Below are 13,008 nucleotides of genomic sequence, written 5' to 3'. Positions count from 1 at the left end.
CTGCTGCTCTCACTGGGCCCTGGACTCTGACGTGCTCGTCATTGCCTCTGGCAGGTGCACAAGAAGACTGTGAAGGAGATCAGCTCTGTGGTGCATCTGGACACCATGGAGGCAGGAGCTGAGTACTGTGTGAAAGCCCAGACCTACGTAGAGGCCATCAACAGGAGCAGCAACTTCAGCCAGACGCAGTGTGTTCGCGGACCAGGTGATGACCGGATTTCCTCACCAGTAGTGTCAGAGGAACCACGGTGCAGTGACTTTCTATGCAGCTGCTCAGTCTGCCAGCATCTCTCCTCTTCGCTTCTGCCTGCTGTCTCTTGCCCTGTACAAAGCCTGCTGCAACTGTTTCCTCGGGGGGAGGGAGGAGAATCACCCCTGCGCTGGCTGGGTAGTTTTTGATTCTTTTGGACCTCATGGCTCCCGTTGGGGTCAGTGAGAAGGACAGGCCCTGCATTTCTCTCAGGATCTGTAATTGTGTCGCTTGCCCTCAAAGGCTCTCTGCTGAAGTCCTCCTTCCTTCCTTTGTCTCTAGATGGTGGCAGATCTATATGGATGACGACTGCCTTGGTGTCCTTCGTGGGATTTGTTGTAGGTGTCTTGGCCCTGCCTTTCCTTGCCTGGAAAATGAGTCAAATCTTCCAGTATTCCTGCTGTCCAGTCGTTGTCCTACCAGACACCCTGGTAATTTCTTTGTCTTCCTTGTTATTCCTGGGATGTTGTATATTTACAGGGAGGAAGAGACTGATTGAGTGAGTGGATGTTGCTCCCAGGGCCAGCTCCAGGGTTTTGGCCGCCCCAAGCAGCCAAAAAAAAAAAAAAAAGACGCGATCGCGATCTGCGGCAGCAATTTGGCGGGAGGTCCTTTGCTCCGAGCCGGAGTGAGGGACTGTCCGCCGAATTGCCACCGAATAGCTGGACGTGCCGCCCCTCTCCGGAGTGGCCGCCCCAAGCACCTGCTTGTCAAGCTGGTGCCTGGAGTCGGTCCTGGTTGCTCCTTCCAAGTGGAGCTGAAATCCAGAGGGGAATGATTGGCACATTTTCAAACACAGCTGCCTGAAGCTAAGTGCCTAAACCTCAATTTAGGCACCTCAGCAAGTGGCCTGGTTTTTAGGGTATCCAAGCACTGACTCAAATTGCAGGGTCTCAGCAGCTCTCAGAATGAGACCACTTGTTTAAGCCCCTACCTATGGACATGGGTGGCCGGCGTAGGGTCCCTGCGTTAGAAATGTTGGCCTGTTTTGCTTTCCTAAGTGGAGCCCTGAGCTGAGAGATGACAGCCAGGCATCCTGAGCATGCTCCCCACCCGCTTGGGCCAATGGGGAGGGGTTCAGCCTCCCGGAGAGCCCGGTCCGCTGTAGTGTCATGCAGAGGGCTACAGCCATGGAGGGCCCGATGCAGCAAAAGCAAACAGTGTTATGTATTCAGGGGAGTATGAAAGTATTTCGAAGCCAAACAGTCCTTCCAGCGTGAAGGAGAAGGCTATTTCCACCCGGTCTCAGAAGCCCAGTCATCCCCAAGCTCCTGCCCCCTCCCCCCCGTTTGACTGTTCCCACAAACCCCTGTTGGGGTTGCCCCCTTTCTCCTCCTGTTTTGACACTCCCCATTTGAGTGCCTCATCCCTTCCCTCCATTCTTGCTGCATGGCTGGGTAATGAGCTGCAGGTTCCTTGGGCTGGAGGCACGTGCAACATAGCCCTGGCCTGCACTTTTTCTGGCTGTCCTGGGCTCTGCACTAATACCAGCAGCAACCAGAGCTGTGCTCCACTGGGTTGTGTCCCTCCAGGGAAAGTGTACTGGGCTGGAAAGCGTGCTAACAAACACACTGTGTGGTGCCCCTAGGGCAGGTTTGCAGATATCACGCGTGTAGGGTTACTGTGCAAATCACCAAACATCATCATCATACTACCCAAGTCCTGCGGCGATGGGGGAGGGGCAAAGCGACAGGTGGAGGTTACCACTGGGAGTCGTAGTCCCAATCCTGCACGCAGGCGGCCTGTGGATAGGTGGTCATCCAGCTCTGTACTTGGGGCAGCAGAGTTGCCCGGCAGCATCCCAGGCTCTGAGCAGCCCTCTTCAGGACAGCACTGCTTACCCTAGTAAGGGAGGGGCCTAGAAAAGGTGGCCTAAAAATTGCCTGCCCTACAACGACTGGCCAGCAAGCCGCGGCTGGCAGTTTAACCCAATCTGCGGCCGAAACCAAAAGAAAAATTTGAGAAAACTTACCATTGGTGTATGGAATGTTCGTACCCTCATGGATCGAGAAGCTGTTGCAAGACCTGAGAGAAGGACAGACCTCATTGCTCAAGAACTAGTCCGTTATAACATCGATATAGCAGCATTAAGTGAAACAAGATTGCCTGGGGAAGATTTCTTGAGTGAACCAGGAGGTGGTTACACCTTCTTCTGGAAGGGTAAGACTGAGACAGAGGACAGAATACACGGAGTTGGTCTGGCAATAAAAACCTTATTGATGCATCAACTCCCAGACCTTCCAGTGGGTATCAGTGAAAGATTGCTGAAGCTACGCTTCCCACTAAATGCCAAACGTCATATCACCATCATCAGTGCATATGCACCCACTTTAACAGGCTCTGACATGCTCAAAAGAACAATTCTATGAAGATCTCGACAGACTGATCAAGGCCACACCTGTAACAGATAATCTACTCCTACTTGGAGATTTCAGTGCCCGAGTTGGGGCTGACAGCGAGAACTGGAAAGGAGTAATCGGGCCACATGGTGTAGGCAAAATGAACAGTAATGGATTACTTCTTTTGAGTCTTTGTTCTGAAAATGACCTGACCATTACCAACACTCTTTTCTGACAAGCGGACAAATACAAAATGACATGGATGCACCCTAGGTCCAAACAGTGGCATCTGATAGATTATGCCATTGTTAGAAGGCGAGACATCCGAGACGTACTGATTACCAGAGTAATGCGAGGCGCAGAGTGCTGGACAGATCACAGATTAGTCAGGACGTCTCTTCAACTCTATATCGTTCCTTCTCGGCACAAACGCCCTAAGCATGTGCGACCTACTTTCAATATAGCCAAACTGAAGGATGCTCAATGTTTCAACAAATTCCAGAAGAGTCTTGATGACAAATTGACATCCCCCGGACAACTGATCGGTACTGTAACCGAAAAGTGGGACCAGTTCAAGCAGATAGTGACTGACACAGCAATAACATCTCTTGGACCAAAGAAAAGAACACATCAGGATTGGTTTGATGAGAACCAAGAAGAAATATGCTCAGCACTGGAAGTAAAGAGAAAAGCCTTTATCGAATGGCAGAATGACCCCTCCTCAGTCTCTAAACGGGACCATTTCAAGTACCTTCAGAGCAAAACACAGAAAGACCTCCGTCAGATACAAGACAACTGGTGGGAGAGCAAAGCCAAAGAAATTGAGCACTATGCTGAGACTCACAACTTAAGATGTTCTTCAGTGCTATTAAGACTGTCTATGGACCTTTTAAACCAAGGACCACCCCATTGCTCTCATTAGACAACACAATGCTGATTAAAGATAAAGAAGGCATCAACGAAAGATGGCGAGAACACTTTAGCAACCTTCTCAATAGACCATCAACTGTGAATAATAATGTCCTTAATGAAATTCCCAACAACCTGCTCTGACAGATCTTGACTTTCCGCCCACTATAGATGAGATTAAGAAAGCTGTTAGTCAGATGAGTTCAGGGAAAGCTCCTGGAAAAGATGGGATACCAGCAGAGATATATAAAGCAGCAGCACTAGCAGCGTTCCACAGCGTGATTATCAACATCTGGGAGGATGAAAACATACCACAGAATCTTTGCGATGCTACTATTGTCTCTCTTTTCAAGAACAAAGGCAGCAAAGCAGAATGTGGAAACTATAGAGACATATCCCTCCTCTCTGTTGGAGGGAAGATCATTGCCCGCATCATCTTGAACCGCCTAATAGCCAGTATTTCTGAGGCAAATCTACCTGAAAGTCAATGTGGTTTTTGACCTGGCCGGAGCACAGTCGACATGGTGTTTGCTGTCAGACAAATACAAGAGAAGTGCATCGAACAGAACATGCACCTGTATGCTGTCTTCATAGATCTGACAAAGGCGTTTGATACCGTCAACAGGGAAGCCCTTTGGACCATTCTAACATGACTTGGCTGCCCAAGAAAATTTGTCCAGATTATACGCCTTTTTCATGATAGCATGACAGGCGAAGTATTGTCTGATGGAGCCACATCAGCCCCCTTTAACATCACCAACGGCGTGAAACAAGGATGTGTTCTCGCTCCTGTCCTATTTAACCTGTTCTTTGCATGTGTCCTTAACCATGCAGTGAAAGATCTGGACCAAGGTATATACTTGAAATACGGGCACGATGGTTCACTTTTTGACCTCCGTCACCTGAATGCAAAGACTAAGACAGTGCAGAAACTCCCTCTTGAGGCACTCTTTGCTGACGATTGTGCCCTCATGGCTCACACTGAAAATGATCTTCAGCACATTGTCAACAAGTTTGCTGAGTCCTCACAACTTTTCGGACTAACTATCAGCCTCGGAAAGACAGAAGTTCTCCATCAACCTGCACCTGGATCAAATGCTTCTGTCCCGAGTATCTCCATCGACAGCACTCAGCTGAAAGTAGTGGAGAACTTTAAATATCTGGGTAGTGTCATATCCAGTGATGGATCACTGGATAATGAGATCAATGCACGAATATCCAAAGCAAGCCAGGCACTTGGCTGTCTGTGTGTCAAAGTTTTAAATCACAATAACATCCGGATGTCAACAAAACTGCTTGTGTACAGAGCTGTTGTTCTTTCATCTCTTTTGTACGGGTGCGAAACATGGACACTATATAGGCATCACATCAAGCAGTTCGAAGCATTTCACATGCGCTGCCTCCGTAACATCATGAAGATCCGCTGGCAAGACAAAGTGCCCAATCTCGAAGTCCTCAAGAGAGCCCAGATGACAAGCATCGAAATGATGATCATGAAGTCACAGCTACGTTGGACCGGTCATGTCAGCCACATGGATGCCAACAGAATCCCCCGCCAGCTTCTGTATGGTGAACTCTCCCAGGGCATCCGGCATATAGGTCGTCCACGGAAACGTTACAAGGACACCATCAAAAGCCAATCTGCAGTACAGCAGTATCAAACCTAGGGACCTTGAGGACGCCACCAGCGATAGAACACAGTGGCGTGCAACAGTCAGAAATACCTGCATCGCCTTTGAGGAAGACCGCTGCTGGCGTCTACAAGAGGCACGCGAACGATGTCACAGAGCATCAGCAGCGCACAATCCACTGATCGCGAACTTCCCATGCACCATCTGCAGCAAAATGTGCACCTCTAGAATTGGCTTGTATAGCCATCAGAGGGCACACCATAAGACCAACAACTGATGATCTGCACAAATTTATCATCATCGGATCGATGGACTACCAAGAAGAAAGGGTTACCAACTTTCTAATTGCACAAAACCAAACACCCTTGCCCCACCCCTTCCATGAGGCTCTGCCCCTGCCCCACCCCTTCTCTAAAGCCCCATCCCCGCTCACTCCATCCCCCCTCCCTCTGTCACTTGTTTCCCCCCCCAAACCTCCAAACTTCATACTGGAGGTCTTCTCACAGGGCAGAGCTTGGGTGTGGAATGTGGTAAGTTCTGTGCTGCTCCCAGCTTCTGCCCTTGGGGAAGGGAGTTTGTTTATAAACAGAGACAGGGTGATTAAGATAATTTAATGACAAGCCTTTTGTTAAGGATGATCTTGAAAGTACTGCCAGGCACTCCAGTTAAACGATAGGAAACAAAGGGTAGGAATAAATGGTCAGTTTTCAGAATGGAGAGAGGTAAATAGTGGGTCTGTATTGGGACGAGTCCCATTCAACGTATTCATAAATGATCTGGAAAAAGAGGTAAACAGTGAGGTGGCAAAATTTGCAGATGATATAAAATTACTCAAGATAGTTATGTCCAAAACAGACTGCCAAGAGTTACAAAGGGATCTCACAAAACTGGGTGACTGGGCAACAAAATGGCAAATGAAATTCAATGTTAAATGCAAAGTAATGCACATGACGAAATATAATCCCAACTATACCTACAAAATGATGGGATCTAAATTAGCTGCTACCCATCAAAAAAAGAGATCTTGGAGTCATTGGCAGTACTCTGGAAGCACTATGTTTCCAGAGTACTGCAAATGTATAAGAATCCTTCTCACTGTGTCTGTATCGTCCTGAACTGCGGAACACTCATTCTCCAGCTTCAGAAGACTTTAAAATTATCTCCAGTCAGCAATGGGACAGACACAACTGAATAATGTAGCTGTCCTTAACGTGCAGCAAGACCATACCAGGGAACTAGATGTAAATAAGATTGCTGACAGTTTCATTCATAGATTCTAGGACTGGAAGGGACCTCGAGAGGTCATCGAGTCCAGTCCCCTGCCCACATGGCAGGACCAAATACTGCCTAGACCATCCCTAATTCATCCAGAAAGCTACAGTGAGATGTCATGTGTTCAAACTTGGACGTTAGTGAAAACAGCTTGTAGGTGATTGCAATGATTTTAATATACTGTAATTCATGATAATGGAATTATGTAGCTCATAATTTAATCATTATTAAAATAGTGAAGATACCAGTGATAGACATTCAATAACTAGAATATGAAAGAAGTGTATACATATGCTGAAAATAGCCTCCCCCCAAAACTGTCAGAGCGCCTCCCCTCTTCCCCGCAAACATACACCGCTTCAAAAGTACCCGCCGGCAAAAACAAAAGTCACCGCCTGTGGATTTCAGCACCCTAGACGGGCAAGAATGTCTGACAAGCTGCTTTCAAGCACATCATCCTCCCCTGTTCTGCCTCTCCTGTGCACCCGCATTTGTTGCGTTTCTCTTTGCAGGGAGAGAATCAGCCAGTGAGGGATAGTTCTTCCTCCACTTACTCCGAGGGGGGATTTCCTAGGCTGGAAACTAGTCCCCTTTGCAGGCTGTTAAAGTCTATCCCCTAGGGAGTCCCAGCCTCAGCTGTCATGCCCTAGATAGTCGTACTTTGGCCATAGAGGCTCCCCCAGCAGACAGGGAAATGCTTTGCGCAGGGAGTGGATCAGAGGGCACAGATACCCATGGTGCTGATCCTACCCGGAGCCACTGCTTTGCTTTTGCTGTCCCTGTTGGCCAGGTTGAGGGCTCAGGTCTGTAATCCTCATGTCAGGAGCAGGCTGGCTGCTGGAGTTGGGAAACCCACATTACTTAGAAAGGCTGGCTCAGGGTGCCCCCCACTGCAGATGAAACCAGTAACAGTCACGTGTACCCCAAGTCATTTAGGTACCTTTGAAAACCCCACCCCAAATGACCTGAGAGCAGGGCCGGCTCCAGGGTTTTTGCTGCCCCAAGCGGCGGGAAAAAAAAAAAAAGCCGCGATCGCATCGGCGGCAGCTCCACCGTGCCACTTTCTTCTTCAGCGGTAATTCGGCGGCAGGTCCTTCCCTCCGAGAGGGACCGAGGGACCCGCCGCCAAATTGCCGCCGAAGAGCCTGACTTGCCGCCCTTCCCCTTGACCGCCCCGAGCACCTGCTTGCTGAGCTGGTGCCTGGAGCCGGCCCTGCCTGAGGGCCATAATCCCCTGGGAGGGGGGATTCCTTCAAACAGGCTGAAGGGAATCAACAGGAGACATGGGATTCTATGAAGAAAAGGATAACTCCGTCTGTCTAGTAGGAGATGCTTCTTGGTAGCCTGAAGCTTTGCAGCTGTCTCCCAAAGGAAGCAGGTGGCTTCGGACACTGCATGTAAGACTGAAGAAAGCATTGGATACCATACCTTGGGGAATGACTCTGCAAGGGTGGCCCGAGGTTAATTAAATGACCTCTAGCTTCTCTGGGTCCCTGCTGAGTGAGAAGAAAGCAAGTTTCTGGGGCTGCTGGGCCCTGCAGAGCTGGGGCTCTGGGGAGTTATGCCAGACAAGGCAAGAAGGGCCTTGGAGGGCAAGCAAAATGTAGGGAGAAAAGGGTTTTTGGCTCCAAAATGCCCCTGCAGGACAATACGACGTCAGCACAGGCTGCCCAGATGCTTTGCATGTCTTTGTTTTTACAGAAAGTAACTGAGTCCCCTGCGATGCTAATACACTGCAGGAGTGAGGGGACTGAATGTTGTGACGTGGCTGTGCATGTGATTCCCCCCGAAGAGATCCTCCGACTGTGGATTCAGGACGCACTTTAAAGCTGCCCAGAGATAATCAACCCTGTAGAAAACCATCTATGAACAGATCTAGCAGATTGTGCACTGGGAGCCTGCACACAGCTCCCACAGACTCAGGGTATCTCAAAGGTATCATATGTAAACTGGTGACACACTGGTCCCCACAAAAATCATTGATGTATGTGTGGGTTGAGTACAGAGAATTATAGATGTATGCTGGAAATATGTTCGTAAAATGTGTTTGGGAGGCAGACCATAAAACCAGACTGCCCTAGATAAAGGAATGTGTATTTACCAGTCTGACTAGCTTGGTCATAGGCAGAGGACAATGGAAGAACAAAGCCATCAAGTTAAATAGGTGGGGGAGAAGACTGTTTAACAATCACAACCGGGGACCAAATCTACACCCCAGGAAGCCTTCCTGACTCTTGAGGCTGAGACAATGGACTTTGAGTAATAGAAGGGGAGCAAAAAGACATTTTAATGATCCATCACTGAGGAGACAAAGGGTATAGCACCCTTGGAGTCTGTGAAAGTTGGATCTCCCTAGTCTGAAAGGCTAGGAATGCTGGTACCTACATCAAGTTAAGAAGAATTAAGAATGTAACTTTTAAAGATTATGTTCTAGTCATTAGAAAGCATGTTTTATTTTGTTTGTAACCAGACTTGTCCTGTCTGCCAGGGAGAGCGGCAGAACATGCCGGGTGGGGGCAGGCGTAGTGGGAGGACAAAGTGCCCCCGCGCAGGTAACATGGGGTGGGGAGAGTGCGGTGGCCCTGGGCTGGGGTGGGGGAAACATGTGACCTGCCCTTTAGATTGTGCCCCCCCCACTATGGGGAGGTACCAGTTATATATGGGGCGCCCTCGGGGGAGGGGGCGGAACAGGGGTGGGAAGAGGTGGGGCGGGGATGGGACATTGGGGGAAGGAGCCTAGTATGGAGAGGGGGGTCGAGCACCCCCTGGGAAATCTGGAAGTCGGCGCCTATGCTCCTAGGCATGTGTGGGATGGTACCGGTGGTGGCGAAGGCAGCCGGGTGGGCATGTTGAAGCCCTGGCCAGAAGAGTGTGCCCTGCAGCGCAGCCGGCAGCTCACTGGACTCTAGCGGGGGCCCATTGACAGTTCTGCCCTGGGACCCAGAATTGCTGTTGGCGGGCCTGAAGAAAGACTGGACACTGCAGGGAGGCACTTCTGGGGTGCTCAGGAACTGGGATTCTCTGTTACCTGCAAGGCAAGGTTTATACTGGCAGAGTCTTGAAGTCATCTGGGGAGTCCCTCTCCATTAGTGCCCTGGTGAGCCAAGATTCTACCTCAAGTTCCTAGGCCACATCTACTAAGAGACCCCAGTCATCTGTCACTATCTGGGTGTCAATGTCATCTGACAGGGGCAGGAAAGAGCACCATTTCAGGGAGGTGACAAGGCACAGTCATCTTCTCCAGTGCCTATGAAGCCAAAACACGAGTGCCATCAAACTTCTGACTCATCTTTGGGCTCAGCTTCCTAAGGGCCAAAAGCCTGATACACCTCCTTGGATGCTGCAGTATTGTTTACCAAGAGAGTGCCAGCAGTACTTACTGAGTGTATGGACCATGTGTCAGTACCAGTTTTTCAGAACCAATTTTGGCACTGGGTGCCTTGGTACTTACAGCTTTGGTACTGAGTGCCTGAGTACTCAAATCCCCAATAGCTACTACCTTCAGACTCGCCATCTCTGAACTGTGTTCCCTGTACTTTGGCATTGGCTATCTTAGTACCCAAAGTGTACATGATACCAAGTAATTTAACTGTAGGCCCAGTATCAGAGTAATCTCTGCTTGAGAAATTGAGAATGATACTGCCCTTAGTCCAAGCCACCAGCTTCTGAGGGCTCTCTACACAACAAAGTTAAGTCAGCTTAACTACATTGCTCAGGGCTGTGAAAAAATTAATGTCCTGGGTGATGTAATTAAGCCTACCTAAGCCCTGGTCTAGACACTGCAAAGTCACCAGGAGAATTCTTCTGGTGATGGAAGGTCCAGTGATGGAAGGACCTCTTCCATTGCTGTAGTGTCTACACTATAGCAGCAATGCAAACTTTTTATATCCAAGATGACACCCTATGGAGCCTGCCTTCTTTAGTAGCCATCACATCAGCTCAAAGGATAGGGCTGATTCAGGCCCTCATGGCAGGCTCCCTGTACAGTGTTTCATAAGGACAGGATCACTCTCAGACCTCATCCCAATGTCGTGCCCAAAGTTGTTTTAAAATTCCATGTAAACCAATTTATCTAACCTCACTTAACCTTGGGGGGAGCTACACTTCACACACCTGATGTAGTAAGAACCCTGTCTTTTTACACCGATGAGACCAAACCATTCAAAACACCCCCGACTGTCTGTGGGCTTTGCAGAGATGATGAAGGGTCAGGCAATATCCTCAGAGCTTATCTAAGTGGGTCTCCAGCTGTATAAGGACGTGTTACAAGTTAGCCAGGGTACACACACCTAGCCATAGCAGAGCTCATTCCACTAGTGCTCAGGCAGCCTCTGCTGCCTGTTTGAAGATAACACCTCTTTCTGAAAGCTGCTGGGCAGTGAAGCAGAATTCAATCCACAGCTTTGAGTCACGATTCTTTGGCAGAGGCTTCTAGTTCAGATACCCACTTTGGTAGGGCTGTCCTGCATTGTTTAAGAAGGACTTCTGCTACCAACCTCCAAGTAAACAGGTACCTGGCAATTTGTTAGTCACCAAGAGTGGAATCTGTGTGGACCATCATTTGAAGAAGAAAGCATGGTAATTTATCTTACAGTAACTTTCGAGATGTGTTGCCAACATGGATTCCAGGATCCACCTTCCTTCCTTGCTGTTACGGAGTCCTACTCCTCTGGGATTCTGGATTGGCAAAGGATCTGAGGGATGGCTGGGCCCATCCCACCCTTTATGTCATCAAATGGGGGTGTGTGGGAGGACATCTATGGTACTGGCATGGCCCCAACAGACTCTGCTGACAAAAAGGATCTGAACTTGTATGCGTGAGCTCCATGCACACCAAGAGTGTGAAGACAACACATCTTAAAGAACCACAGTTACTGTAAGGTAAATAGCTATTCTTTCCTATGAATATGATTTTCACAGCGTCAACAGAGTCCTTCAGGGTATGCATTCTGTGGTGTTATTTTAATTAATAAAAATTTATAACTTTTTTTGGCAGACCTTAATGATGTTAAAAACACATAATTAAAAATCTGTTGGTAAAAATGCTAAAGCCTATTTTTAACCAGAAAAATAATTGGTTAAATCTGTGATAGTCAAAGATTACTGTATGTGTGATTTTTAGATGTTTCTAACTATTTTTTTCTCTTCCAAACTTGTTAAATTGAAAACATAACACATTTTCAGTGTGTTTTATCTACCTTGTAGTATAATGTCCCAAAATTGAAAATATATTTTAAAAGTACTAACTCTCTGAAAAAAAACTCTTGATATCATTATTCTTAAAATACACAGTAAGTAGCTTGCTTTTTCAATTCATTCCTTTTTTGTTTGGGGTTTTTTTTGTTTTTGTTTTTTGCAGTCTATTGTTAGACCACTAGTTGTCACCCAAGCGCCATAAAAAATGAATGAATGAATAAAAAGATAGGAGTCAGTCATGTTTTCAACATCATTTGGCTCAGACAATGGTGTGACAGATATGGCAATTGCCTGCAATATCTCAGACAAACCTTCAATCAGGTTTAACTTAAGTATCTTAGGGGTTTGCTGTATTAAAAATGCAATGTGTATGTATTATTGTGGGCTTGTATGTAATGTCTCTAGGGAGGAGACCTGACTAATGGACACCTTGGGAAATGCTATGAGCTTCAAAGGATTGTTTGAAACAATGTGAATTTTTGAAGTTAAAGGGTTTCCCAAGAAATCTCTAGGTGGAGGTGTATGCAGATATAACCAGTGCTTAATTTTTGCCAGGGCTTCCCAAGGCTGAGCCTCAGCACCTCTGGGCTTGCTGAATAACTTAAAATGTAAAAAAATTACTTGAGTCCTGGCACTAATTGCTTAAGTCCCAGCACTTCTTTCATTACAAATTAAGCACTGAATATAACTCTTCCAATTATGCAAAAACTCAGCCTTTTGAAGCTTTGCCCTGAGGAGGGGACCTGTGTCTGCTGATTACCTGTTTTCTGAAGACAAAATCAGAAGCCCAACTGTACAAAAGAGTGATTCACAGATTCATTGGGGGTTCTTGTTCTGAGCCAAGGTGGTTATGAATTTGTAACCACAGAATAACTCCTTGGTGGAGTTTGAAGGACTGACTCCTACCAGATCCCTTGTAGGAGTTGTGTGTGTGTGTGTGTGGGGGGGTGGGGGTGTGTGTGATCTCTGGTAAGCGTATTTGAATGCGTGCAGGTTCCTTTATTGTTTTTAGTATGTTTTCTCTGTAATGCATTTACCTAAGAATAATGTACTTGCTTAGCAAGAGCTGGGTGGTAACTTAAATGTGGGCAAGTATGCTGTTTATAGCTTCTGAGGAAGAAAGACAAAACAGGCCTGCTGAGGCAGTCTGACTTTCTGGGGAATTCACAGTGTAGGCAGGGAACTGTGCAGCCTGGAAATAACCCAGTTAGGAGTGGGGGAGAGACACACGTCTCCACCCAAGAGAAGTGATGGCTGGGGAGTCTGAAGCTGAAGAGTTGGGTGCACTTGGTGAACCATAGAGGCAGAACACAGGGGCAGTTGCCCTGAATTGTGACAAATGGGTTCCCCCAACCGTTGGTAGTTAACCTGTTCTTTAGTACCCACATGTGGATATGCCATAGGAATAGAT

At 47.6% G+C, this 13,008-nt stretch overlaps 1 protein-coding gene across 1 annotated transcript in view; it reads left to right on the top strand.

The window, feature by feature from the left end:
* The window catches only part of IL20RB (interleukin 20 receptor subunit beta), a 33,345-nt gene extending 25,008 nt beyond the window's left edge, over positions 1 to 8,337 (top strand). Inside the window, exons 5-7 of the mRNA XM_054042495.1 lie at positions 55 to 205; positions 533 to 681; positions 8,103 to 8,337. Of these exons, the coding sequence (XP_053898470.1) occupies positions 55 to 205; positions 533 to 681; positions 8,103 to 8,228 (426 nt within the window). The 3' untranslated portion in view covers positions 8,229 to 8,337. The remainder of the gene's footprint in view (positions 1 to 54; positions 206 to 532; positions 682 to 8,102) is intronic.
* The last annotated feature ends 4,671 nt before the right edge of the window (positions 8,338 to 13,008 follow it).

This window comes from Malaclemys terrapin, chromosome 10 (genome assembly GCF_027887155.1).
Source record: "Malaclemys terrapin pileata isolate rMalTer1 chromosome 10, rMalTer1.hap1, whole genome shotgun sequence".
NCBI classification, from domain to species: Eukaryota; Metazoa; Chordata; order Testudines; family Emydidae; genus Malaclemys; species Malaclemys terrapin.
Note: the sequence above shows the minus strand (reverse complement) of the source record. Positions and strands in the feature narration are given on the sequence as shown.